The 25455-nt window shown below is 36.7% G+C and overlaps 1 protein-coding gene across 1 annotated transcript in view; it reads right to left on the reverse strand.

Moving 5' to 3' along the window:
- The window catches only part of LOC108232908 (collagen alpha-1(XI) chain-like), a 71379-nt gene that overhangs the window by 12297 nt on the left and 33627 nt on the right, over nt 1-25455 (reverse strand). The window contains exons 21-46 of the mRNA XM_017411029.3: nt 24965-25018; nt 24816-24860; nt 23766-23819; nt 22756-22800; nt 22403-22456; nt 22268-22312; nt 21770-21823; nt 21628-21672; nt 20686-20739; nt 20471-20578; nt 19698-19751; nt 17449-17502; nt 16444-16488; nt 16166-16219; nt 15897-15941; nt 15519-15572; nt 15339-15392; nt 14411-14464; nt 13960-14067; nt 13498-13587; nt 10548-10601; nt 7503-7610; nt 7277-7384; nt 6457-6510; nt 5957-6010; nt 2769-2876 (exon numbers count right to left, since the gene is read on the reverse strand). Coding sequence (XP_017266518.1) covers nt 2769-2876; nt 5957-6010; nt 6457-6510; nt 7277-7384; nt 7503-7610; nt 10548-10601; nt 13498-13587; nt 13960-14067; nt 14411-14464; nt 15339-15392; nt 15519-15572; nt 15897-15941; nt 16166-16219; nt 16444-16488; nt 17449-17502; nt 19698-19751; nt 20471-20578; nt 20686-20739; nt 21628-21672; nt 21770-21823; nt 22268-22312; nt 22403-22456; nt 22756-22800; nt 23766-23819; nt 24816-24860; nt 24965-25018 — 1656 coding nt within the window. The remainder of the gene's footprint in view (nt 1-2768; nt 2877-5956; nt 6011-6456; nt 6511-7276; nt 7385-7502; nt 7611-10547; nt 10602-13497; nt 13588-13959; nt 14068-14410; nt 14465-15338; nt 15393-15518; nt 15573-15896; nt 15942-16165; nt 16220-16443; nt 16489-17448; nt 17503-19697; nt 19752-20470; nt 20579-20685; nt 20740-21627; nt 21673-21769; nt 21824-22267; nt 22313-22402; nt 22457-22755; nt 22801-23765; nt 23820-24815; nt 24861-24964; nt 25019-25455) is intronic.

The raw sequence follows: 25455 nt of genomic DNA on the forward strand, positions 1-25455 counted from the left end.
CAATGCATTACTGCAAAGCCAAAATGATGGGAATATCCATCACTGGAATAACATGTGTGCAGTTTCAGCCCATTTTGTTGATTTAGAGCACCTTTGCAATGATAGGGAAAGCCAATAAATATCAGGCCCAGACTGGGACTTCTGTCATGAAGGTTGTAAGCATGAGGGTTGTAGGAATTGGAATATAAATTAACTTGTTTTATTTATAAAGCTTGTCATGTATAATAGAAGAAACAGTGTTGATCCATATTAGACCTGTAAGCCCTAAATGCATGCACAACAAAGAAAATTAGGAAAAGAAAAGGCACGTTAAGATTTAAATTAACAAATACCAATTAAACACACAAAAGCTGCCTTGAACTCATGTTAGAAGAAACCAATAAATGTTCCACTTTATTTTCCATGCTGGCTTTGAATTGTAAAGACAGCTTAATGAGAGCAAGTGTGATATTTACTCTCCTCCGTGTCCTCATCTTAACCTCCAACTCTAAAGAATTCATTCACACAGCAAAGACTTGAATACTCCACAATAAACACGGCCCAGATTGATGGAAGGATTTTAGACTGAAGCCATCCATTCCCCCTGGTCAAAAATCATTAATGCTACAGATAATTGCACTGAAAAGCTGAGCTTGTGGCAGCTGCTGCCATGTATTGAAGGGCAGCTTAACCAAAAATAATTAAAAGCGAGGAGATAGAGTGCATTATGCCCAATTAAAAGCCAATTGCACTTAATAACAACGTTATCTAGCCCTATTGACCAGCGGAGCTTTGCTCTAATTTCATCCATAGTGGGTCTTTGGATAATTGACTTTGAGATATCCAAAGTGCGCCTCTTCTTTATTCATGGCCACTAAAGGAAGTTTCCTCATCTTCAGCCTATGGGCTTTAGTGAGTCAGTGCACTGACCTTCTACTCTTTTTTTTAATTTTTTTTTTACAGGTTTCATTTTGTGGATAGAAAAGAAAGTAGAGCAGCAAAGCAGTAACCTAAATTACACTGTTAATCAAAGTAAAACATAGTCATTCATAGTCATTAAAGAGACCAGTTTGTTAACTGCTAAAATACGGTAAAAGCACTGTTTGACATTTTACATTCTTTCTAAGTGATGTATCACAGCTTCTGCTAAAGCAATTTTTCTTTCAACAATTGGCACTTAATGTCCACATAATTAAATTATCTGTCTTTGGACCTTTAAAAAACTCATAATTCAATTCTTTGCACATTAAACAGAAATCCTATAGACTACCGTAATTTTATAACCCTTCAACTTATGCATTCTACCCCTTCCATTAGAGGCCGTTAAATTGATTCGGATATCAATAGTGTCAATACCAACATCTGTTCTGTTATTTGTGATGCGTGGGTGATGGAATCAGTTCTGCTGCTTTAGTTTTTCTCTTTCTCAGTCAATGTGTTGCTTTTGTTTTAAATATAATTCATTACGGCAAACAATAAGTGAAATCTTTGCCTAAAACCATTCCTAAATTTAAGCCTGGTTTTAACATTCATACAATTACCTAAATAAAATTAGAAATGAAGGAAAAAATGATAAACTCAATAGGTGTTCAGGAACATTTAGCTGATGACTCATTCATCTCATAAATCATGGAAAACCTACTCCCATGCATGACAACCCACAAGCTGCTTTTATAAACAGGATGTGGTTACTTTAATATAACTTAGCATTAGATTGATAACAAATTTGCAGTATTGCACACGTCCACGCTCCACAGTCATATTTAGTGTTATTCTTTTTATTACAGACAAGTATTATTACGATTGCAGAAGCACTACACATATAAACAAGCTACCATGAGTAGAACCTTATTCCACAAAGCTCAAACAAAGTCAACAATCACAAAGCTCCTAATGTCATTAGATAAAGCAAAACCTTATAGGTCCTACCAGACCCAGCATGGAATATATCTGCAAAAGCCCTAAGAGGACTGAACCGAGGAGAATGAATATCATAGCTATTCTATCGTGCTTTCATTTGTAAATGATTCAATGTGACAATGTTTTTCCGATGATCACAAGAGACATCAATGAACTGCTACCATTAAAAATAAAAGAGACACAGATCAATGTGTGTGGAGTTGGAAAAAAAAAGAATCTGTTATTGATGAAAGCCCTCAGATCACTGTCCTCCATTATCTCTAACATGCAAACCCTGTGATGGATCAGATCCTTTTGGAAATTAACACTGTAGCCAATGTCGTACTTGTTATATTGAACAAATATCTGGAAAATATAAATTTTAACTAGACTTTGCCTAAAGTATCAAAAACAGGTGGCAGTCTTATTTAAGCCTGAGCGCACTGCTGGATAGTTCCGTTTACTGCATGATAATAACGGAATCTGAATTGAAAATCAAAAAACTGTCCCTCCTCCACTATAAATGCAAAACTCTAAATGCAAAATGTTAGCAATCATTATAGATTTTTAAAATGGTCTATACCAGAGAAAGTCCTTGAAGGGGTAAAGCATTATTTACCCAGGAGCTAAACAAAGAGCTATTGGAAGTCAAAGCTGCATTAATAAAATATGCTTTGTTTTGATGTAATGTAAATCTGAGAGATGAAAAGTTATAGGTTTAAAGAGTGTGAAGGAAATCAAACTAGTTTAGACAGCTCTGACAAAAGAAAACTTATGTGTGCATACCCTCGGGGTGACGTTCAGCGTGACTTAGAAGTGATATGTTTACAAAATAAAAGATAAAAGATGCAATTGTGTGTCTAGAAGCAGCAGATTTGATAGAGACTTGCCTGCAGTCCAACGGGTCCTGGAAGCCCTGGAAATCCTCGAGGTCCTTCATCTCCTTTTTGGCCAAACATACCCTGCTGTCCTCTCGGCCCGGGTTCACCATCACTGCCCTATGAAAGGTCAGGATTCAAAAAAATCTTATTAGCTGTGCCTTCAACAAATGCATCACCTCAAACACTTGAATTTTGTTTTCTCCATTTTTAGTCTTAATCGTTTTCAAGGTTGGAGAGTATGTCCAAGCTTGCAGGGTGGAAAGTAGGTCTACAGACCTTTTTAAACGAGTTCAGAAAGGACATGTAACCTACTAAATGCCTTTGTCCTGAAGGTCATTTTATGGCAACTTCGTTTATGTTCTATAACCTTTTATTCTTGCAAAAGTTTGTGATGGGGCAGACTTTTTCTAAGAGGCCAATTCTGCAAAGGTCAAAAACCTATCTCAAGGGCACACACAAGCCATGTTCAGCATTAAGTTTAGCTGCACGGTGAAGCCTATTTGATCATTTGCAGAATAATGCACAGAGGCAACAGCTTTAGCCAATAACACCCTTCTACTGCGCCACCTGAGGAAAACAGATATCCTAACAGACTCTCATCAGTAAAGGTAGGATACAGTACAGTGCTGCCACAGGGTTATGATAAACAGTATATGTGAAAGATGCTGACTTCTGTGAAGTCAGAGGTGCACTGAGCTACAGAGGATAGAACAGAGAGACTGTGGGGAAAGAGTGAAGTGCTGACAGACTGGAAGTTTTCAGTTCAAACACGTGTCAGCACTTGAAAGTGCTTGAGGAGTTCTAGCTGAGCCCTGGGACACGAAGGCAGCCTCAGGCACTGGTACTGAATGCAGAACAGTTTAGAAGGAAATGTTAGGTGATTATGGGTAACATGAGTATAGCTTTGAAAATAAAAGTCACAGACAAGGTGGATTTAAGCTTAGAGACACTTTAACAAACAAAGTCACAAATCTAATCTCCTCAGGGGAGATTGGAAACAGATTTGTGTCTGAGGTTATAGTGCTTGGATTTAACGGTTTCCTAATTTGTTAGCCATTGTAAAACAGCATGCACAACTCACAGCCCTGTTTGGATGATGCAAGTGCTCCCTCTGAAACTATTTGATGGAAAGGCTTCTTTAAAAGAACTGTCACCAAACGGAGGCAAGAGTGTGACAGCTATGGCCAACAAATGTAAAGCTGTAAATGTGCTGCTTGATTCTTATCATTGGTCAAATTATCCAATTGAGGTAAATACTGAATATATATTTAAGAAATTGTCAGCTGAGTTTTATTTCATATTTGAATCATTATGAAGGCTATGAGCCTTTCTTGAATCATTATTAATAAAAAAGTCAAACAGTTTGACTAAATAAAGTCATTACTGTTTACAACCTGAGCATGATTGTAATACGTTTGTCTCTGTGACTCTGTCTTTCTGTCGATTTCTGTGTGTGTCTCTCTCTGTCTCACTGTGGGTCTTACCCTGCCTGTCTCTGTGCTTTTCTTTCTGTCTGTTTGTCTCTCTGTCTCTCACTTTGATTATATTTATTAATAAATTAAAACACTATAACAACCTTGTCATGTTTCCTGACACGCAGTTTATGATTCATACTAAAATATAAGTCTTATTCTTTACAAAATCTAATGTTTAATGAACACTTTTGGATACATGCCTTTTATGGATGATAACAAATGTAACTTCTCAAGTGGAAGATGATGAAGTAATTACTGACAGTGTTGATGAACATCTTGGATCTGGTGTGTAGGAGACTGTCTATCAGTCCTACACCCCTATCTGACCAGTTTTAAATCATATATACAATATATTTGCTTGAGAAAAAAAAAGAAATTGAGATTATTCTTCTACACCTTGAACACTTAGATTTTTTCCTGGCTTTAGAAGTTTGCCATATAGTATACACAGTCAAATCTTAAAGTCTATTTTAAGGCCTTGGTAATCAAATGGGGGTTAATTATGTTGAGACAACACAACATGAGTCAGGATTCAGTCATGAATTTATGAATGCACAGACTGACTCACCAGGATAAACAACTGTTAAATAATTTGCTATTCAACATGTGTGCACTACCTACTTACAGCAATTCATCTCACCAGGTCTTTTCCAGCCCCCACAGAGCCCTGCAGATGGTAGGTTTTCACTAGAGCAGCTGGTAAGGCCTTATTATTTCTAGCAATGAGTTGTTAGTTGCATTTAGGTCGCCAGCTCCAGCAGAAACGAGACTTTTTCCTTATGATTAGAGGATGTTCTGTGAAATTCAGCTGGTGCTTTTTCCATGATTGGATGAAAATCATTGGTAGATGGCGGGTTTTATAAATAATGGATTACAAGTTAAACTCAAAATTGCTGTAGTATAATTGTTGATTAATTGGGGAACAAATTTTTTTTTTCTGTATATAAAATGCATTAAGTAAAGGTAAATATTAAAATTGTATAGCATTAAAATGGCAAAGGTTGATGATTTTATAATGAGCCCACACTGCCACCCACACTTTTTGGACCTCAGACAAAGACCGCTTGCATAATGTGACTCTTCTTGATTGGAATCTGACTTAATGTCTGCTTGCCGAGAGGAATTTCCTACTGAGAATCATTACAAAGGTTTTTAATATTTCCAATTTAAACAGATTATTCAAACATTAATTCCACCATGAACCAGACAAAAACAAAATATGCTGTTAACATTTGATGCACATATTTGGCAAAGTTATCCCCATATTGCATTTAAACAAAATTCATTGCACAATTTTGGTAAAATCTACTTTTTGGTGAGTATTTGAATAACACTTCCACTATCTTCAAGGCCTTAACTGGAAAAAAAAAAAAAAAAACATTTCAAACTCGATCACCTAATTCCTTGTTTTTCTGTGGCCAGAGGCTAGCATTAGGAGAACAGCACATTTCTATGGCATCAAAAAGGTTGTAAATAAAGAATGTATTAAAAATTTACCATCTGCCAAGTAAAAGCTTTAAACCTTTCTTGAAAAGAAGAAAAAAAGTCATATTGCAGTAAATACTTATGTACCAGCAATGTCAGCTGGTTTTCTGCAGCTTATTTTAAATAGCTTTCTGAGAAGTAAATCCTTGATAGTGAATCATTAAAGCCAAATAAGTGTATATTTTAGTATCTTGTGGGGTAAACTTTGACATTATATGCTCAGAAAGTGATACTCACAGCAGGACCAGGAGCTCCAACCACACCCTGGAGACCAGTTGGACCCGGTGGACCCTGAAAGCAAAGATGAGAATGTTATCCAGTCTGCCTGTTTGCATACAGGTATGGAAAATAGTAAAAAAAAAAATTATATGCTGAAGCTAATCATGATCCCAGTATTCTGAAACAAATGTCAATTTAATCAAAATAATTTAATTAAAACAAAGCTTTTAATTACTTTTACACAACTCATATGTAAACTACAAATATGTAAAAAAGAAAGGGAAGAACACACTGAGTTTCAGGCTAAAATAAAAACCTATTCAGTTTTGTTTTATAAGCTGCAGACTCTTTCATGCAAGAGCAATTCAGATAAGCCATTTTAATATAGGATTTTATATTGATTTACCTTGACAAGATTAGTGTTCTTCGGTTAATTAACTTAGACCATAATTTAGATCTAATTGCTTTAAATGAAAATAACATAAAAATGAAATCAAAAGATGGAGAAACCAACTTACAGATTCACCCTTGTCTCCTTTGCTTCCTTTCTGCCCAGGTCCACCAACTTCACCCTGTGGTCCAACACACACACACAAACACACACAAGCTCTCATATCTCTCCTGGACATCTTTAAAAGCTCTTGCCTTCCATGTTTAGCCTAAGTCCAATATCTTCAAGTGTCACCTTTATCACGATTGGGCAGTGAATATTTCTCAAGAGATTCTAATTTGATTGGCCCAGAAAGACCTTGGGTGAGTGCTTTCAATTAATTGATTGGCTCCCTGTCTCACCTCATTGGCACGATGATTGACAAAGAGGCTTGATGGAAGACGTGACTTGGATTGGCGAGGTGTGATGGTTGCAAATGTGAAAATGCAGATCTGTGGTTTATTATCTGTGGGAGTGGGCCATTTTGTGTAAAAGAACTAGCAGTTTCAGTGAAATTGTGCTGTAGTTTACATAAAAACATTGTTCTATTTTACAAAAGATAACATACTGTATAATAACAATTTTAAGTAAATAAAAAGGTATGTAATTGAGGCAAATGAAACTAATAGAGCTAAGATGTGTCATAGAACTGAAGAATGGTAAAAATGTAGAGTAAAGCAATATGAAAAGACTGAAAGAATCTTTTATCACTGACAGCTTTCAATCTTACTTTTTGTAAAGAAAACTTTGTAGTTTTGCTCTGATCTAGATAAATTGATAATAAAAGTTATGAAAGTTAAGATGCATGTGTGTGTAAAATCTTGAAGAGTTACTCTTCACATCCAACTGAAATTTCTGTAGCAAAGATTCTGAATATTTATAAAGCAGGTAATACAATTTTTCTATACCTTGTCACCGTCCTCTCCAGGGGGACCCTGAGGACCAGCTGGACCAGGAAGACCTACTGGACCTTGAATGCCATCACGGCCAGCTGGACCCACAGGACCTTTCTCTCCCTACAAATAACATTAATCACAATTTCTTTGACAACACCATAAAAACTTTAGGTTCAAAAAACAACTTCAGTGAGGCAAAAACCAGCTAAAATACAATATTATTAAAAGAAATACTTACAGGAGCTCCCTTTTCTCCAGCAGGGCCAGGAGGTCCTTGTGGGCCATTCCGTCCTGTCTGACCAATGGGACCTCCAGGACCAGCGGCGCCTCTTTCACCTGGAGAACCCTGCCATCAAAGAATCATAGGTTGTTGGTGAATTATCTGAATTGCTCCACTAAATGAAGGAAACTAAACCAACCAAAGTTTAACTTTGAAATGTTTATTCTAAAGCATAAAAAGCGTGACCCTATTAGGATCTCTCTTTCTCTTATTTTATTGAGCAAACTTTTATGTAATTTAATTTCCACTGAATGTGGCCACAATAATTTGCTCATAACCTTAATAATGTTTAAAAGAACAACTTAATTTCCAGAAAGAAAACAATAGTTTTTTGAGCCCAGACAACTTGAAAGTTTGCCTGAACATCACATTACAATTTCCCCCTTTTTGCAAACATTTGCACTACTGGCCAAAGTCAAACATTCTTAAATTTTTATGGAAACTACCTTTATGAAGCCAGAATTACAGAACAACATCCAGTAATCCTATAAAACTAAGATCAGCTTTAACCAGAATGATGGAAGAAAAAAAATCTAATTGCCTGAACAAAAAAAATAAACAATCCAAGAGTTTTTTAAAAGATAAAGAGGTGACATTTTCTGCAACATGGCTGTTTTTCTCCACAGATTTATTAAAAGGTGTATAAACATAGCATAACTGATATAATTCCTACATGTTGTATATATTTTGCTGTACCCCTGATATTAACTCTCTTAATTTGCTGTTCAAATGCCTTTTGCTGGATTTTGAAGATACTGTGATGCCGAACCAAAAAATGAATAAAATGCAGTCACTATCCAAATGTTTTTGGATTTAGATGTTTCTACAGTAGCTGACTTTTTCAATTTTTTCTCTAAATTACAAGAGAGAGAGATAAGAACATTGTGGGTTCCTCAAAACTTTATATAAGGTCTGGGGATTCGTTTCCACCATCAGATTGTCTTATTACTATATTCTTGGCTATTCTCAGGTGAGTGCTCATCACTGCGTAGGAGGCCTAAAACCACATAAACATTTCTTTGATCCTAAGTTTATTAAGGCTCGCTAATTTCTAGGAAATACCTTGGGCTGCTTCCAAAAGTAAACAAAATGAAATGTGTATGAAAACTGGCCAAAACTTCGACCTGATTCACACTCAACTGCTGTTGTGAGCTGCCACCTGGCATTCTTTCAGAATGCCTGGTCCATTTTATGACAGATATTGCTGGTGACACACACAGAGCTCCAAACTGTCACCCAAAACCTGCCAACTTGCCCACAAGGAGCAACACACACAGAAACGAGGCTGCACACAAGTATGTTTGACAGGATATAGTTTACTGTTTATTCTTGCTGTTTTCCTCTCTGTCATTTTACTCGTGTTTTTCTCCATCACATTTGATTGTTTGGCTAGAAGCAGAACTGCAGCACACACAAGACACAAAATTTGTAGCATTCATTCTTTTTTGTGCTAATGTGTCTTGGTCTGTCTGTTTCTGACACACACACAACCTTCTAGAAAGACAATGAAAAAGCAACACACTCACAACACTCACAGCACTCAGAATTTCCCAATGCACATCAGCAGCTCGATCTCTGGCAGGAAATCGATGGAGGAAAATATCAGACCTCTTGGGTACGTACACATTGCACACTGGCTTCTTTTTTTTAACTCAAACATTACCATAACAGTCTTTCACCTGTATTTGGGGAATGGCTCACTTTCATGCCAATTTAGGAAAACTATCTCACTTTGCAGTGGAAATGGCTTCGCTCATTCAGAGAACTCTTTTCTTCTTGCTTTCATCATCTTTTCATCCCTGCTCTGCATATCCGCTGTCATCTAATCTGGTGCTGCTTCGTCGCTGGTGAGCATGGGGCAATTATCGGGAGCCAGCGCTTAACGCTTGAACAAAATGACAGACAGTTCAAAGCTGCCTGTCAGTCAGATTATGCACTGAAAATCAGCTTGAACTTCTGGGGCTTTTTATTGCCCATATCTCTAACTGAGGTGTTGGAGACAAATGCAGACAAAAAGTGTCTCACTTATTAATGAATAATCCTGCCACTCCTGCTTCCCTTTCAAGATAAAAACCCACAGTATGATGGAAGCATGTCTGATTTGCCATGATATATTATGCAGTCAAAAGGAAGCTACAATATGCATGACGACAAACTTTAACCTCGATTTATTCTAAATTACAGGATGAAGATGTTCAAAGTCTGATTTAATCAAAAAGACAACATGCAAAAATGTCTTGAAGTGAAACATTTCTCTAAAAGTAGCGATCATGCGAAGCATAAAACGGTAGTCAAATGAGAAAGAAAACTATCTCCATCTGTACCACAATAGTTGCTATAGCAACTGTTAAGTGTCCGAGGGACACATTCATGACCAGTCAAGCAACAGGCATGAAACTAGCTGTTCTTCGATTAGACAGTTAAGCAAAGATTAGACCATGTTTCACATCAAAAACGCTATAAGTGAAGCAGCACGTCACCTTTTATCCAACTGTGGTTTATAGATTTGGAAATGTCTTGTTTTGAATAGCTAACAATGCATTAAGAAGTGAAGATATTGTTTTCCTTGCAAAATTAAAAAGTGAAATAAAACATTTAGTATTAAAGCTGATTAAAAAACAATGATTGTGAATATTCTGGATCTCACAAAACCTGAAGATCCATTTTGTGAATTATCAATTTAATAAACAAGATGTTACAAATATAATACATATAATGAAATACCAGTAAAAAAGAGAAATGCTAGATATAAAAAAATGTTTTAAATTTATCAGGTTTGGTTTAAATCAATCATTTCAAACCTTCGGAGGAACTGATTTAAATCATATCACCACGTTCCATTCAGCCATTTTCACCGCAGTTTACATTACATGTGCTGCTGAATGACCAGAGAATTGAGCTGTGCACAGCACGAGCAGCTCAATTATCTAAACGCAAAAGTCACTTTTCCTCGCAATCTCTGTGGCAAGAGAGATGAGGTCACCATAGTAACAGGCTACTTACGATGGGGCCAGGGGGACCCTGAGGTCCTTCTCCTCCCTTCAAGCCAGCTGGACCCTGAAACGAGAGGACAGGAGAGGGTTAGACATCGCTCACTGTGGACCACCACTCACGGCTATTGAAAAAGAACAGCAGTGGCAGCTGCCAAAAAGCCATTTGCATTCCTATATGTATATATGTGTGTTACTTTGCTTGTGCAATAATGTGCAGTACGGTATATCAGGAAAGTTTTAATCCAAAAGGACACATAATAATGGGCACTGTTGTAAAATACATTGCATACACAAACCTTTGCAAGGATATGTAGCAGCGCAAGAATCTTTATTTATTTCGGTGACAACATTGTTTTTGACTCAATCAAACTTTTTGTGGTTTCTCAGCCGACTTTTTTGACTTATTCTCAGTTTGTCGTGAACACAATTTTTGTCTGACCAGCAAACATTTTACTAGAGCAGCGCCTTTTGCCTCACATAATTATACACATGCACAAAAACACAAAAAAACACAAAACCTCTGTAAACACTTCCAGACGGTTTCTTTTTTTGTGCTTGTTAAAGTCTTTTTTTGTGTGTGTATGTTCTAATTTATCTGTGGAGCTACATCTGCTGCTACTTTTCAGAACTACAGGAAGGATTTTTATTTGAGGTGCCACAGTACCGACATACTTCATTTAAAACAAGACTTGTAGAGTGACATTGAATTTAAAAAGAATTAAATTAAACTATAGTATTAACTCAAAGGCGTTATTGCCTTGAAAACAGTTTTTTTTAAACACATTATCCTTAATAAGGTCATATTAGAAAAAGAACTGTTATATATTAAGTTATGTGACATATGATGACAAACCTATAAGCATTAAGTGCATCCTAACTGCACAAATATGTCCCACAGTGATTTTCACAGAAGGTGACAACAAACAGTGCCGCTTTACTGTGCATGCCTTTGGGTATAAAAACCAGTTATTATATATATATATTAAAAAACAAACAAGCAGAAAAACTTGGAATCACTTTTTAAGAACCCTGTTATTTTTGAGTTTGGTCACATAAATGTGGTTACTTATTTTTGTCCTAAACCAGGGGAAAACTGATGCTTGTAGGGGAGTCATACAGAAAGCAATGCCTCTTAGTAAAAAAAAAAGAAATGGCGTAATGCTCTGTGTTTGAGGTATACAAAGAGTTTGAATGAACAGAAAGGATCAAAACAGTGTAGAGGGATGCAATATCATCTTGACTATTTGAAAAAGGATATGTTTTAAGCATCATTCAGTATGTAAATACTATAATATTAAATGTCTCCTATTTATAATTAAGTCAATAATCTGAATGCTGTGCATGTAAACAAAGAATTCTTTAATGCATGCAGTGCTGTATGTTTCAAGGGAAGTAGCAAAAGTCAAAGGCAAAAGCAAATTAATACATTTTTACTTAACAACACAAAGATACTTTGTTGTTTGTCACTTAGATTTTGTTAAAGATCTTAGTAAGCAGTGTCTCAAAAATGAGTTTTGTCAAAAATCAAAGTTCCAAAAATAGAAGCATTACTGCAGCGACAAGAAAATGAAATGCTCATTACTGAATATGCAAGTTTTAAAACATTTAATTAAGCTGCAACTCTGTTTTCTATAAAAGCAAAAAAAAGTGTCTGTTATTTAATAAATGATGTTATAGTCTAACCTGAAGGCGTATTCATATTATTAATGGGATAGAAGTCGTTACATGAGCTTCAAAGGAAGTGAAAAAAAAGAAGAGATGAAAAGGCTCTGAAGCCTGCAGTGAGTCACAAGCTGAGGTGAGGTCCATCCATCTCTAACCCCTTGTCATCACTTCAAGTTCCCGAGCCTTGAATGGCAATGACTGTGCTGAATCACAGTGCAAGGAGGCTGGGACTGCATGTGGAAAACACAGCTCACTGAAGGTGGTAAAGACTTTTATTATAAAAACTAATTTACAGGTTCCAACAGAGCCAGGGGGTGTAGAGGCTGCCAAGCAGGCTCCCCACCTCTCTGGCACATTTCTCCACAGTGCAATAAGAGACTAGAAACATCCTTCTATGCTGAGCTCACAAAAAGTTATTTTTTGGCTCATATATCACCACTGTGCCTTTTTCTCAAGACTGATGAATGAGATATAGATTGCATGTGCATGTCTGTGTCTAAAAGAAGAAGAAAAAAAAGCTGTGTGTGGGTTCATGCAAACAAAAAAGATTTTATACTTGTTTTCACTCACATAACAGATGCACATGCTCATAAACGAAATCATGAGAAGCATGTGGGTTTTTGCTCACATATTGTGTGTGTGTGCTCCCATTATTAAAAGGAAAGTCATCCCTCTGCACACATGGGACAAACACAATGGCTGTAATAAGTCTGCCCTGTGCTGTTGCATGCTCTCTTAATGGTCGGTTTTGAAATGAGCTTCAGCCACAGTCCCCCAAGCTGATCCTCATCCAGTCTCTAATCACCATCCGCTCTCACCTTGAACTTTTTCTAACTCACTCCCACTCCTTTAGGGAATTAACACGTTTCCTAACACTGTAGGTTTAAAATGAAAGCAAGACATGTTGATTCATTGTTTGTTGAAATCAGACCAGGGTCTTCTAAAAGAAAACAAAATTCCACATAAATGTGCAGTACAGGTGACTTATTGCTGTGACATTTTACTGGTAGAAATGAGCTGCAAGTCTGCAACCTAATTCAAAACGTTCAATTTTAATGATGAGAAAAACTGCCAATATGGTGTCTGGCTCAGTCCTCTATTAGTTCTATGGAAGCCAATTCTGCAGCTTTTAGTCCCATCCACTGTCAAGCCCGACATTAGGTTTACCAGCAGGTTGTTGGCCTGGTAATTGGGATATGGAACTAAATTCAGCAGCATGGGTTCTCAGGCTGCCTGCTTCTATGTGTACAGTGAGAGTATTTGCAGAAGTGTTAACTGTAGCATTAGTGTTTTACCGTGGCTCCTGGGAGACCTCTGGTTCCTTGGAAACCTCTAAGGCCAGGAGGTCCCACCTTGCCACCAGGACCTTGGGGACCTGGATCACCCTAAATAGACAAAAAATGTTACTAATAACTGGCATCAGATAATCACTTTTATAATTTTGTGAAAACAATAGAAACAAACTAAAAGTGAGGTTGGTCTGACAGCAGCTAAAGTCAATACCTATGGAAAAATAGCGTGGGTTTGAAAGCTGAAGGCAAAAAATATCGACCAAGTTATTATCAACTGAAAGAATGACAAAAATTGTTTAAGTTACTTTTAACTATTGCTAAAGATATCTAAAAACAAGTTTGATTTTCAATACAACATGCACAAAACAAATCTATTTTATTTCCATTGGAACAGATAATTCATAATGAGCAACAAAATACTTTATGCTGCAATAATATTTCAACCAAACATGTATTCTCACTCACCTTTCCACCCTCTTTTCCTGCAGCTCCTGGTAAACCTTGCTCTCCAGGTGGACCAGGGGAGCCTGGGTGTCCCCGCTCCCCACTTGGTCCCGTCTCTCCAGTTGGTCCCTATCAAAGGCAACAATAACATCAATAAAATGTTATGTTCGTAGTGAGTTGCTTACTGATGACAAGAAATTTGTGTATCTGTGCCTCGTGTGTGATCTTGTCTAAAAAAATAGGCATTTCTTATTCACTTCTGACTTAATGAGATAAATTCATTGTTTTTCAGCTTTTGCATCATTAATTTTTGTAAGTAAATAATAAATCAACAAAAAATTCTATACAAGATTCGCATACATTGATTTATTTATTTATGGTTCAGCTATTGTTACACGGTTACACTTTAAAGTTTCAAAACTGTCCCCAAAGCACAATTTAATTGGCACAGTTTGGTTTATACTGTACGTACCTGAGGTCCAACCACTCCTCCTGGTCCAGGAGGTCCAGTCTTTCCTTGAAAGCCCTGAAAAGTCAAACAGATTTTAAAATATGTAAAAAGTTGAACCACATAGAAAATCAGAGGGCACCAAGTTACATAATGTTTTAATATGTGTCTTTCCAGATACCATGTGATCTCTTTTAGCTGGTTGTAAGTAGAGGTTTGCTTGGTATTTATTTGCATGTCATAGCTTTAGGAAGTTGTACAATTTACCATCTTAAATCCCTCAAAGGAGAGATGAACTTTGAGTCAATTGGAAAAAAAACACTGTGCATAAATTTTAAATATTCAAGTTTGTACTTGGTGTTGTTTAAAAATTAGATGCGCCTTCAAAACAATTTTTCAACACATTAAGAGGCTAAAAAGCTTAGTTTTTACTACTACAAGTAGTGGGATTCCTCGGAGATCCATTCTTGGACCATTTTCATTTTATTAATAATATTTTTACACATTGGTACTTTGTCTGTTGCATTTTTCTCTGTTTTTTTTTAAAACGTTTTTGCACCCAATATCTCTTTATTTTATTTCCTATGCATTTTCTTTTCTGTAACAAAGAGAAACTGATTGAGAAAATGTTTTCCAGATGGTTCAAATAAAATATATTTTTTAATTTTTTTAAAAGAATTGAAATTTATTGGACTGTGTTTAGAAATGCATCTCAAACTCTTCTCATCCAAGTTTTTTGGGGTTTTAACTGATCAAAGTCTAAGAAGGAAGTATCACATTTACAGTATTTAGCTTGCAGTGAATTTCCAAATCTTCTGGTATTATTAGTAAACTTCGTAGTTTAGCTCATCAGAAGTATTTATTAACACACTTCTGCGAAAAAGGAGCCAAACTAAATGATGCCCAGGGTCAAAATGACATGATGTATTTTTGTACAAAACTACACACTCACCGTTTCTCCCCTCTGTCCAGGATGACCAGGCAGCCCGTCTTTCCCAGGTGGACCCTGGGGGGGAACAAGAGAACAGAGATCATTGTGTCAGGAGTGCATTAATATTTTAAAAACCCTAGAGAAGTGTCACCTAGCTGTGGATGGTAACAGCCCACAAACAGTTTGACAGGAGCTACTTACATTTGGTCCTTTGGGTCCGGGGAAACCGACAGGTCCCTGTGGTCCTTGAGGTCCCTAACACAGAAAAAAAGGTGAGAAGAATAAAATGACACATGTGATTGGATTTTGTAGGTTGTTCAGTTGGCACTATTCAGCTGCCTTGCGTTGTATTAAAATGATACCACTATCATTTGCAGAGAAACTGGTGTGTGTTTCAAAAACTAACAAACTAGCTGATGGTATCGGCAGCTGGTGTGCTTCTGATTTTGATGCAAAAAAGACCTTTAATTGACTCTGAGCTCAGATTCAAACACATTTATCCTGATGTGCTTTTGCTGTCAATACAGAAACTCTGTGAACAAAACAGAAGGTACTGATGAAACAAAATCTGATACTAACCCGCTCTCCAGGTGGGCCAGGAGGTCCATCACTGCCTGAGGTGCCCTGTGGAGGAAGAAGAGACAGAAATTTGAACTTTTTGCAAGTCTAGGATAGTAAAGCACTGACAGTTTTAGCCATATGCACATTTATACCTTTAGGTAATTTCAAGAAATGTGAATTACAACAGACATAAATAAGCAGCTGAATCTTAAACTCCTAGCATTGTTTTATTATGTTCACATCATTTATCAGTGTTCCCAAAACAAAAACTGTAAAAATCACCTCACCTTTGCACCTGGCTTTCCTGTTGGTCCTCTAGCTCCTCGTCCCCCACGTGGACCCTATATTCATTGCAAATACAATATAATGGTAAAATACAGAAAAAAAAAACTGAGGAAGTAATAAAAAATTGGGAAGAAGTGTATGATTTTCTTGCATCTCTAAAAAAATAATCTACCTAATGTGTATTTTTTAATATGTACAAAACAGAACTCATCTATTAGCCCAAAAGTAATAATATTATGGTTTAAATCCAGTTTATGTGGAGGTCAGATGAGTTGCTTACAGTTGGACCACGTTGCCCTCTGGGTCCTGATTTGCCGGCAATTCCCTGAGAAACACAGACAAAATTTTGATTTAGAACAAATACTTTGAATTATTAACAAAGCATTAAAAAAAAAAATCTGCTCGTAGATGTTGAGCCAGTTTCGTATGTCTTTTATTTTTACCAGATGCACTTAAACACCAGACAGCCATAACTGCTCAGGGCGTCAGTGTCAGGGATAAAATAGAACAGTCACAGCATCTTTGGACAAAAATAAATAATCAAATCGTTGCGGTAAGTGGTTACTCATTGGCACTTGACAGCTTGAACTACCTGTCACTTGTGGCATTCTGGGGCCAGACGTGTCTGCCTCTCAGTGTCTGAGAGCACAGATGAGCTTGTCTTGTCAATAGCAACCCCAATCCTTCAACATTCCTCCCTGTCATGCTTTTATCAGTAACCCTTTTCACCACTTTCAATCACACAGCAGAATACAGTTGTCAGTCTTTTCTGAGAAGCTACATTTTCATTGCAAGCTGCTACAGAGGTCCTTTCAACTTGACAAGGTCAGAAATATGCTAATAATTATGATGATAATTATATAGCAAAGTTTTTTAACAATATTATACAGTGTTTTATGACAAGATAGGATGTGATATTGCTTTCTAAGGATGATGTGGAGTAACATATGAATTTCTACAAGTCTTCCTTGAACATTGGAGGCAGTTATAGCAGCTGATTAATGGTTTTGGAGGGAAATATTCCCCAAATGTGAATGAATTTCCCAATTCGTCTATGAATTGCATTTGAAAAAAAATAAAGAAATCCACAATGTGAACTTCATGTTGAATCACAGTAAAATGCTGGAAATTCAAGATTCAGTCTGATTAAAACATCCTATGGTGAAGTTGTTTGTCTGCACTCCATTTACAATTGATTTCCAAACCAACTGCAGTATATTAACTTCCTCATGATGTGGAACTAAAGCTCTCAGTTGTTGTACTTTGTTGCCAGAATTTAGCTCACCCTTGCTCCTTTTTCACCATTTGCCCCAGGGAATCCCGGGAAGCCATTGGAGCCCTGAAATGCAAGAACAAATAAAATCAAGAAAAAAAATGAAAAGAAAAAAAACAGTGTTGATGGTCGATTGTGAGATGAAAATACAGTCTTTTGGTCAGAACCAGGAAAATGAACAAAAACATACATAAAAAAGTTTAAAAGGCTCCCATGTGACAAAAAAGATTATCATAAAGCTAAAAGTTGATCATTTGTAATTAAAATGAGCACCTTTAAAAAATACCTAAAGGACAGTTCACACACTACTTTGTGACATACAAAAAGACTTGTTAGGTTATGACAGTAAGGACCTAAAACAGGAAGACAAAAAGGCAGTGGGAGTAAATAGAGATACTTGAAAATAGTGAATCCCTTTTGATACCTATCAGTAATTTACTTACAGGCCCTTTGCAGGCTGTGCTCCCTGATAGCAGCACTGTCGTCAGCAGAACAAATACTATTAGGGCAATCACTGTTGGCTGGATAACAAGAGTAACGAGCGGCTTATGAATACAACCTCCCTTTATGCAGATTTACTCAGCATAAATAGGCTCAACCTAAGTCAAATACCCACATACCAAGGTCACGTGCTTATGTGCTTGGAGTTTAAAACATTCTCCGATGCAGTGCACATTTATAGTGCTCATTACTGTTCACGCTCATATGAATATTAAGTGTACAACTGTGCAGGAAACAAGGACACTACAGCAAACTGACGTGGGCAGAAGTGCCAGAGGTAAACACCCCCAGCAATTGTGCAGACAGCAAGAAAAGGAGATCTATGCTGCTTAATTTGTTTTTCACAGAGGTGCCGTTATGGTGAACTGAAAGAAGAGCAGGTACTGGACAAGCATGACTTGCGCCACAGAGATAAGGCAGGCTGCTGAAGCTTTTGCAAATGGCATCAAGAATTAACGATGTGAGAAAGCTGTTAACAGAGAGCGATGGGGTGCAGCCGCCAAAAACACTCAGGCAGTGGAGGGACTTGTGTGCAGGCTGATTGAGGGGGATGAAATCTGCTGCCTTGCCAGGAATTTGACCCTGAAGCTGCACATGAGAACAGTTTGACATTTTATAACATAGATGGTACTTTGCAATGGAAACAGTGGCTTTTGGAATTCTATCTCACAAAGCGAACTTTCTTCAATGCATGTAACGTTTTTGAAAAAAGCGTCTCAGTCACCATAAACAGATTCTTAGTTTCTTTGAAGTTAGAAAGGATGTCACAGTTTTTTACATTCTGGAAATTGCCCTTTTTACTTTTAGAAAAAAAAACCTCTTCAAATGCAGGCAAAAGAGAGGAGACTGGTAACTGTAGTACTCTTTATACTACTCCAAACTCAGAAAGCGGTAACTTTCTCACAGAAACATTTCAAACTACATATAGTCAAAAAAGAAGAAATGATCTTTGAAACCAGTTAGAAAATGTAAAGGCAGCTTTGCCTTGACGAGAGCCCAATACTGTACTTATATGTTTAAAACCTAAATATTCTATTACACAGATTAAAACATAAAAAAGTGCTATTCAAAATATAAATGAAAGAAAGTAAAGAACTGATGTCATCTTACTGGGTTTAAACGATTAGAATTATAACCCTGTTTTTGTTCCTCCAGCACTTAATTTGTGGAGCTCAGCTCAGGTTTTGCTGACTTTAAGACTGAGCTGAAGACTCATGGACCCGAATGGTGGGAGAGCAGGTCACATCAGTGCCAAGATGTCAGTGCTGACAGCAGCAGAGAGGAACCAGCTGCAGCAGCACATCCTGATAGTGGAGTTGTGGCAGAATGGTCAGTGCTAAGGTGCAAGGAGAGCAAGACTCTTAGATAATAATGGCTGTGTCTGAGGAGGGAAGACAGCTGATGACTACAGCAGATGACCGTGCCGGTTATGCTTCCTGTAAGAGTCAAGGAGGGTGTACAGTAGGTGTCTGCTTGGGTTTGTGTTTGTGGCTCTAAGACTTAGTCAGCAGATTTTAGAAAGGCATGTAGGACCATGTTCAGAAATGGTTAGAGATTGATCAGCAATACTGCAATAAAAGGATAACAATACTGAATATAGACACCATTTACCAGTAAAATCCATGAAAATGTGTTTTTATAAATAAAACATTCTTAAACATATTCTAACAGCCGTTGTCAGCTAATGCTCTTTAAATAATTAATGAAGTTCTAATTTCTCTACCTTGATCAGGAGAATATACATTACTTTCTTTACTTACCTTAGGGCCTTGTCTTCCAGGGTAGCCAGGCAAGCCAGGGACTCCAAGTTTTCCCTAAAAGACAAAAAAACATAAAGATGTGAAACTCTGAGGGTGGCGTAAGAGACTAATATTCATATATTTCATATTCATTAACTTTCAGTAAGATATAAGTACATTTTATTCTAGTTAAAAAAGTACAAAACAAATAAATATTTTACTCCTGAAATAGCTCTAAGCAGCTCATTGTGTCAAAGAAATCTAAGAATGTATTTAGTCTATTTTTGTGACAAATGGCATCATAACATCTTTACATGTGAACATTCAAACTTTAGTTAAATCAGTGCAACTTGTTTATTGTCAGTCTGAATGTTATATCCTATTTTAGCTACTAAACCGGCTGATCTATGTTCATTCAGACAAACATAATAAGAAACAATGTATCAAAGAAAGTTGGATAGCAAAGTGAAAAAAGCATGACTTTTGTTTTAATTCATATATGAACAGCAAATATCTTGTAAACATTAACACTAAGTTTAAAGCTTCCTGATGAAGCAATACTATTTTAGACTGAGTCTGTTTTAGAGATGAAGGAATGGATAAAACATCTTAAAGATCAGGGACAATAAAGTACTTAATGTTTACCCCTCTGTCACATATATACACAAATATTTAATTTCCATTTAATTTCTGCACAGATAATTGTTTCAGTCTAATCTATACAGGAATTCAAACACAGTATAAACTTAAACATATAAATCTAGAAGTTTTGGTCTTGAGAGTTGATTATGTACCTTTTCTCCAGCTAACCCCAAAGGACCTGACTCTCCACCTGGTCCTGCCTTCCCCTTAGGACCTTCTGGGCCATCCTCTCCTCTTGCTCCTTGCACGCCGACCTCGCCCTGATGGGAGAAAAAAAACAAACTTTTGCAATTGTGTTTTGTTTCAGCTACACTTTACGTCTCTGCAAATGCAAAAGTCAGCTTTTTCTTTTTGTGTGATAAAGTACCTTGTCACCCTTGATGCCCATGTCTCCTTTGAACCCAGGAAATCCATCTTCTCCCTGAAAGTAAAGGTGTTAGTGAAGAGCTGAGCCACAGAGACAAAACTGGTGAATTTCAGAAACAGATTTTAGAATCTAACTGTATAAAACTAACACTGGTTTATTTTGGCAGCCACACACTATTTTAAAATGTGCCAGAATATGGTGATAATTTAACAGAAAAATCTAAGTAGATTATTGAAAAATACAAATTATGAATTGTTGAGAAACATTCATACTGCCATCTACTGGACGTTTAGGCATAGCTTCGGTTCTGGGGATTTAGAAACGACGCCTTTTTGTTTTTTGTTTCTTTTACTCTGCTGACATCTAGTGGTCAAAACTGAGAATACAATTTTTATTGTGTTATTGTCATTGTTCATGAAAATAAGTTTCATAATAAGTAATAATAAAATAAGTTGTGAAAAAAATAAATTTTCACATGTTTTTATTCATAAATTTTTTGCCAAAACCAAATTAATAAAGAATCACTCCATGCTGTAATTTTTTTAGTGAACTCTTAATAATTAATCCAAAGTGGAAAAAGATACTAGGTTGTGTGTAAAGAAATATCAAAGTAGACATTCAGTGTTTTTATCTTATTATTGTGGAGCTTCAGTGTCGGTTCAGTTGAATGTAAAATCTACACAGAGCTAACAAACAGTCAAACACTAAAACTGTGATACCAAAAAGAAAAAAGAAAAAATCCCATTTCTGTTCCACGTTTCACACTCCATTACAACTCAGTGGCACGGGCACTTAACTGCCAGCCTGATGAGCTTTTAAGAGTGTTTCCACTTGCCTGATTCAGTGGAAGCATCATTTGGAAGAGAATTACAACTCTGATGGGCCTATTTCTAGAAGACTGACATCTGCCAGCCACTTCAAGGAGGCTAGAGAGATGTTTACCTTTTCTCCTTTGTCACCTTTAAGGCCTCTGATTCCCTCGGCTCCCTATGAGATTAGGAAAACAGAATTAAACATGAGAAAAATGGTAATTCACTGCAGTAGAACATAAATTGGTTATAACTATAGTTATTGTTGAGCTTACTTTTACACCACGAGGACCAGGATAGCCGATGGATCCCATTGGACCAGGAAAACCCTATAAATCATACAGTAAAAATGTGTTATTAGTTTAAGTCTAGCCTTTCTGTCTCTGTTGCTTTTTTCTACTTCTTGTTGATAGAACTTATGTCATATTTTCACTTGTATTGCTGAGATAAATTTATGCGATCATCGTCCCAAAAGTGGGGGCACTTAAGGTGCTGAAATGCATTGAACATTATTTGAATATTTTTGTACCGTCACTGCAAAACCCGTATAAGTGAAAGGCACAATTTTCCTTATATTGGTGCCTTGTTTACTAACCAGAACAAAGCCAAGTTCAGATCAAACATTCCATAATTTGTGTGGGAATTTAAAACCTTGGCCCGACCCAGATTTGCAGTTTATTTGCTGTGCCATTCTTGATGAATCTTTAAGAACATCTGCATTTAGGTTCTTCAGTGTAAAATCCAGACTAACAATAAAATCACATTCAACTTACGACAACTCCTTTCTCGCCGGGAGGACCCTCTTTTCCAGGGTGACCCTAAAAAACAAAATTTAACAGCTGATTATTAGGTTACTGGGTTATAGTTGAATGAATATAACATGAAAAGACATCATATGTGCCACTTACAGGAGGGCCATCAGCACCAGCAAGCCCAGTCAGACCTTGCTTCCCTTGAGGTCCCTATAGAAAGGGGGCAATCATTTTTTACAGACAGTCAGACCAAAAAAAAAATCTCTTTGAAATATTCTAATAGTTCTTACAAACCACAAACAAGCGCTTTCCATCAGACAAAGTATTCGAGCATATAAAGTGCGTTTTCTTGTGTCTGTTTCTGCCTTCAGAGAAGCTAGGTAAACGTCTAAAACTCAGCCACAAATCTGCAGAATCAATTATGAGGTCTGGAGTGAAACACGCACTTATCAACGTAGCAGATTTGTGAAGAAGAACTAAAATGGTTTCAGACTTTTTATTTAACTTACTTTTTCACCAGGAGGCCCAATTGGACCTTGAGGACCAATAAGACCCTATGGAACAAAAGAAGACAGAAATGTTATGATGACAAAGATACATTTAGGTTAAAGAGCATGCTAAGTGAGACTTTAAAACTTACACTGTAATTGCAGTGTAGATGCATTCTTACTACTGCAACTATTAGCTTTGTTAGATGTGTTAAAATCTGCTCCTTTAGCTCTATTTATAAAGCTTTTTTTACTTAATTCAAAGCTGCACTTTTGGAAGTCTTTGTGAAAATTCAACTTGTAAAAAACCCCCCAAAAACTTAAAATTGCTTCAAAATAAAACAAAAGAGCATCAAAATCAAGAAGGATCCAATGCATTTGCTGGATTTCAGTTGCATGTCTTTAAAAATACAGTGACTCACTTATTTATTCAACCTGTGTACCATCAGTACAGGTTCCTAGTAATACTTTCCAGCCTAATGACGCAGTTCTGTTCACACTGTGATCATCAGCAGGGCTGAAACTCTTACCTGGCAGTGGTCACTCAGCTCTTGCTACAATATCAGGCGTACTGTTTTATATTAAAGCTGAGTCAAAATATGAAACATTTTGTCACCAACTGGATAATTTAATAAGGCTAGGTGCTATTATATGTGTACAATATGAAGAATGTCCGCTGGATTTTTGAATGAAAAAACACTGGCTAACACTTGCAGTTTTCACTCTTTTCTGGTGAAAGCTTTGTGCAGGAGCTTAAGAAATAAAGGGCAAATAGGATGAAGGGAGAGGAAGAAAAATATGCCCTAGGAGTTTTGATTTAGAAACCAGAATCGAAAGAGATCGTTTACGATTATACAATCCCCTGTTGCCCAGTCAAAATGACAAAGTTGATATAGAATGAGAAGAACAGACATGGATGGAGCACATAGGAAAAGAGGGATGACTTAAAGGCAAATTGACAATACATATAGAAGGAGGAAACAAAAGAAGACAAAGTAAATACACATAGAATATAGGAAAAGCAAAATTACATGTGGACCAGGTAGGCCCTGTTGCCCAGGAGGTCCTGGCTCTCCTTGAGGACCCTGAACAGATAAAAGAAAACACAAAAGTAGTTTTTCAACCAATGCAGTTACTTTTTTTGTTTTGTTTTAGAAACGGGATAATGGTGGAATGCTGCTGACTGTTATGTCATGACAGTAACAGTAGACTGAATTGAATTTATTTAAACTTAACCAACACCTGCTTTAAAAATGAATAATACAGGATAATTCTGGTGATGAAAATAAATTAGGACAATTAATTTATAGACGACCAAGGAGGAGTGAACCCTGCAAAGTATGATGATTTATACTTATATAAATCATAAATAGTATGATGCATCTCTGCTGACATTTAATCTGCAGGGATCAGTTTGTCAAAAGCAGAACACACACAAAAAAAACACAAATATCCTTTTTTTCAGACATGATACGCTGTTACATAAAGACGTTCACAAAAAACCTTTGAGAGAACCTCCACTCCAGCTGGTAAAAAATAAAAATGACTGTAGAGAAATTTAGTATCATTGACAGTGACTTGCAATACAGTTAGTAAATATGTTTTTATCGAGTAAAGCACGTGTTAAAAACTCCCACATTTGGTAACTGCATGAAATAGATGCTTTTGAACCCTGAAGAAGCTCTACAGCCATTAATAACATCTGATCTTTAGAAAATGTTAAAATCATTAAGATCACGCAGCATATTTAGGATTTCTATTTTTATTTTGTGATCACAACAACTAGAGTAGAAGGACGTGTTCAACTTTCTTCCTTGTTAAACTGCTATGCTTATTTTTAAAAATCCCAATAAGCCAAGAAAAAAAGCAAGATAGACACACAAACTTTACTGTAAAACCTTTTAACAATAAAATGTATAACAGCTAAGCTATGAACTCCACCCTTGTAATGCTCCACTGGAGTTAAAGGTCACCGACCTGCAATGAGGCAAGCCCTGATAACAGACAAGTAGCTTAGGTGGTCCCTACAAATCAGATTTTCTACTTTCCTTTAAAATAAACAAAACACAAATACATCTAACCATGTTTCCTTTGGGACCAGCCTGTCCATCGAGTCCAGTAAGACCCTAAAGAGAACAGGACAAAATCTGTCAGTGAAACTTACTGGCAAGCAAGAAGCACATTATGTGAAGAATAAGGGTTGGGTTTTATGGAAGAAGGGCATAGTTACAGGCTGTCCTGGAGGACCAGGGGACCCTCTGGGGCCAAGCAAACCTCTAGGGCCCTGTTATCAAAGAGAAAAAAGTTAAAGAAAATCATAAAACAACACCCAAAACCAAGTGTACAATGATTTGTCCTAAAGTGTCACTAATGATAAAAAGAGTATTGTAGTAATTGCCTAGAATATGTAAAATACTGATCTCCATGAAGTCATGGATGGAAACTGCAGGCCTAAAATGTAAATATAAGTCTTTCCTTTTCTCAGATTCTTCAAATATGACTTAAAGTCAGTTTAAATACTTTGCTCTTTTAACCTACAGCCAGTGCGTGATGAAATGCTGTGCAACCGTTCCTATAAAAGGACAACACTGCTTTGGGTACAACAGGGAGCAAAGTTTTTCTCATGCAACTCCATGGTCCATTTGAACAACACTTGGCGGAATAAGGAGCTTTCTCACGAATAATCGCAGAAACAATGCTTTTCTATTTTTTGATGTGTGA

Source organism: Kryptolebias marmoratus, linkage group LG20 (assembly GCF_001649575.2).
Source record: "Kryptolebias marmoratus isolate JLee-2015 linkage group LG20, ASM164957v2, whole genome shotgun sequence".
Taxonomy (NCBI): Eukaryota; Metazoa; Chordata; class Actinopteri; order Cyprinodontiformes; family Rivulidae; genus Kryptolebias; species Kryptolebias marmoratus.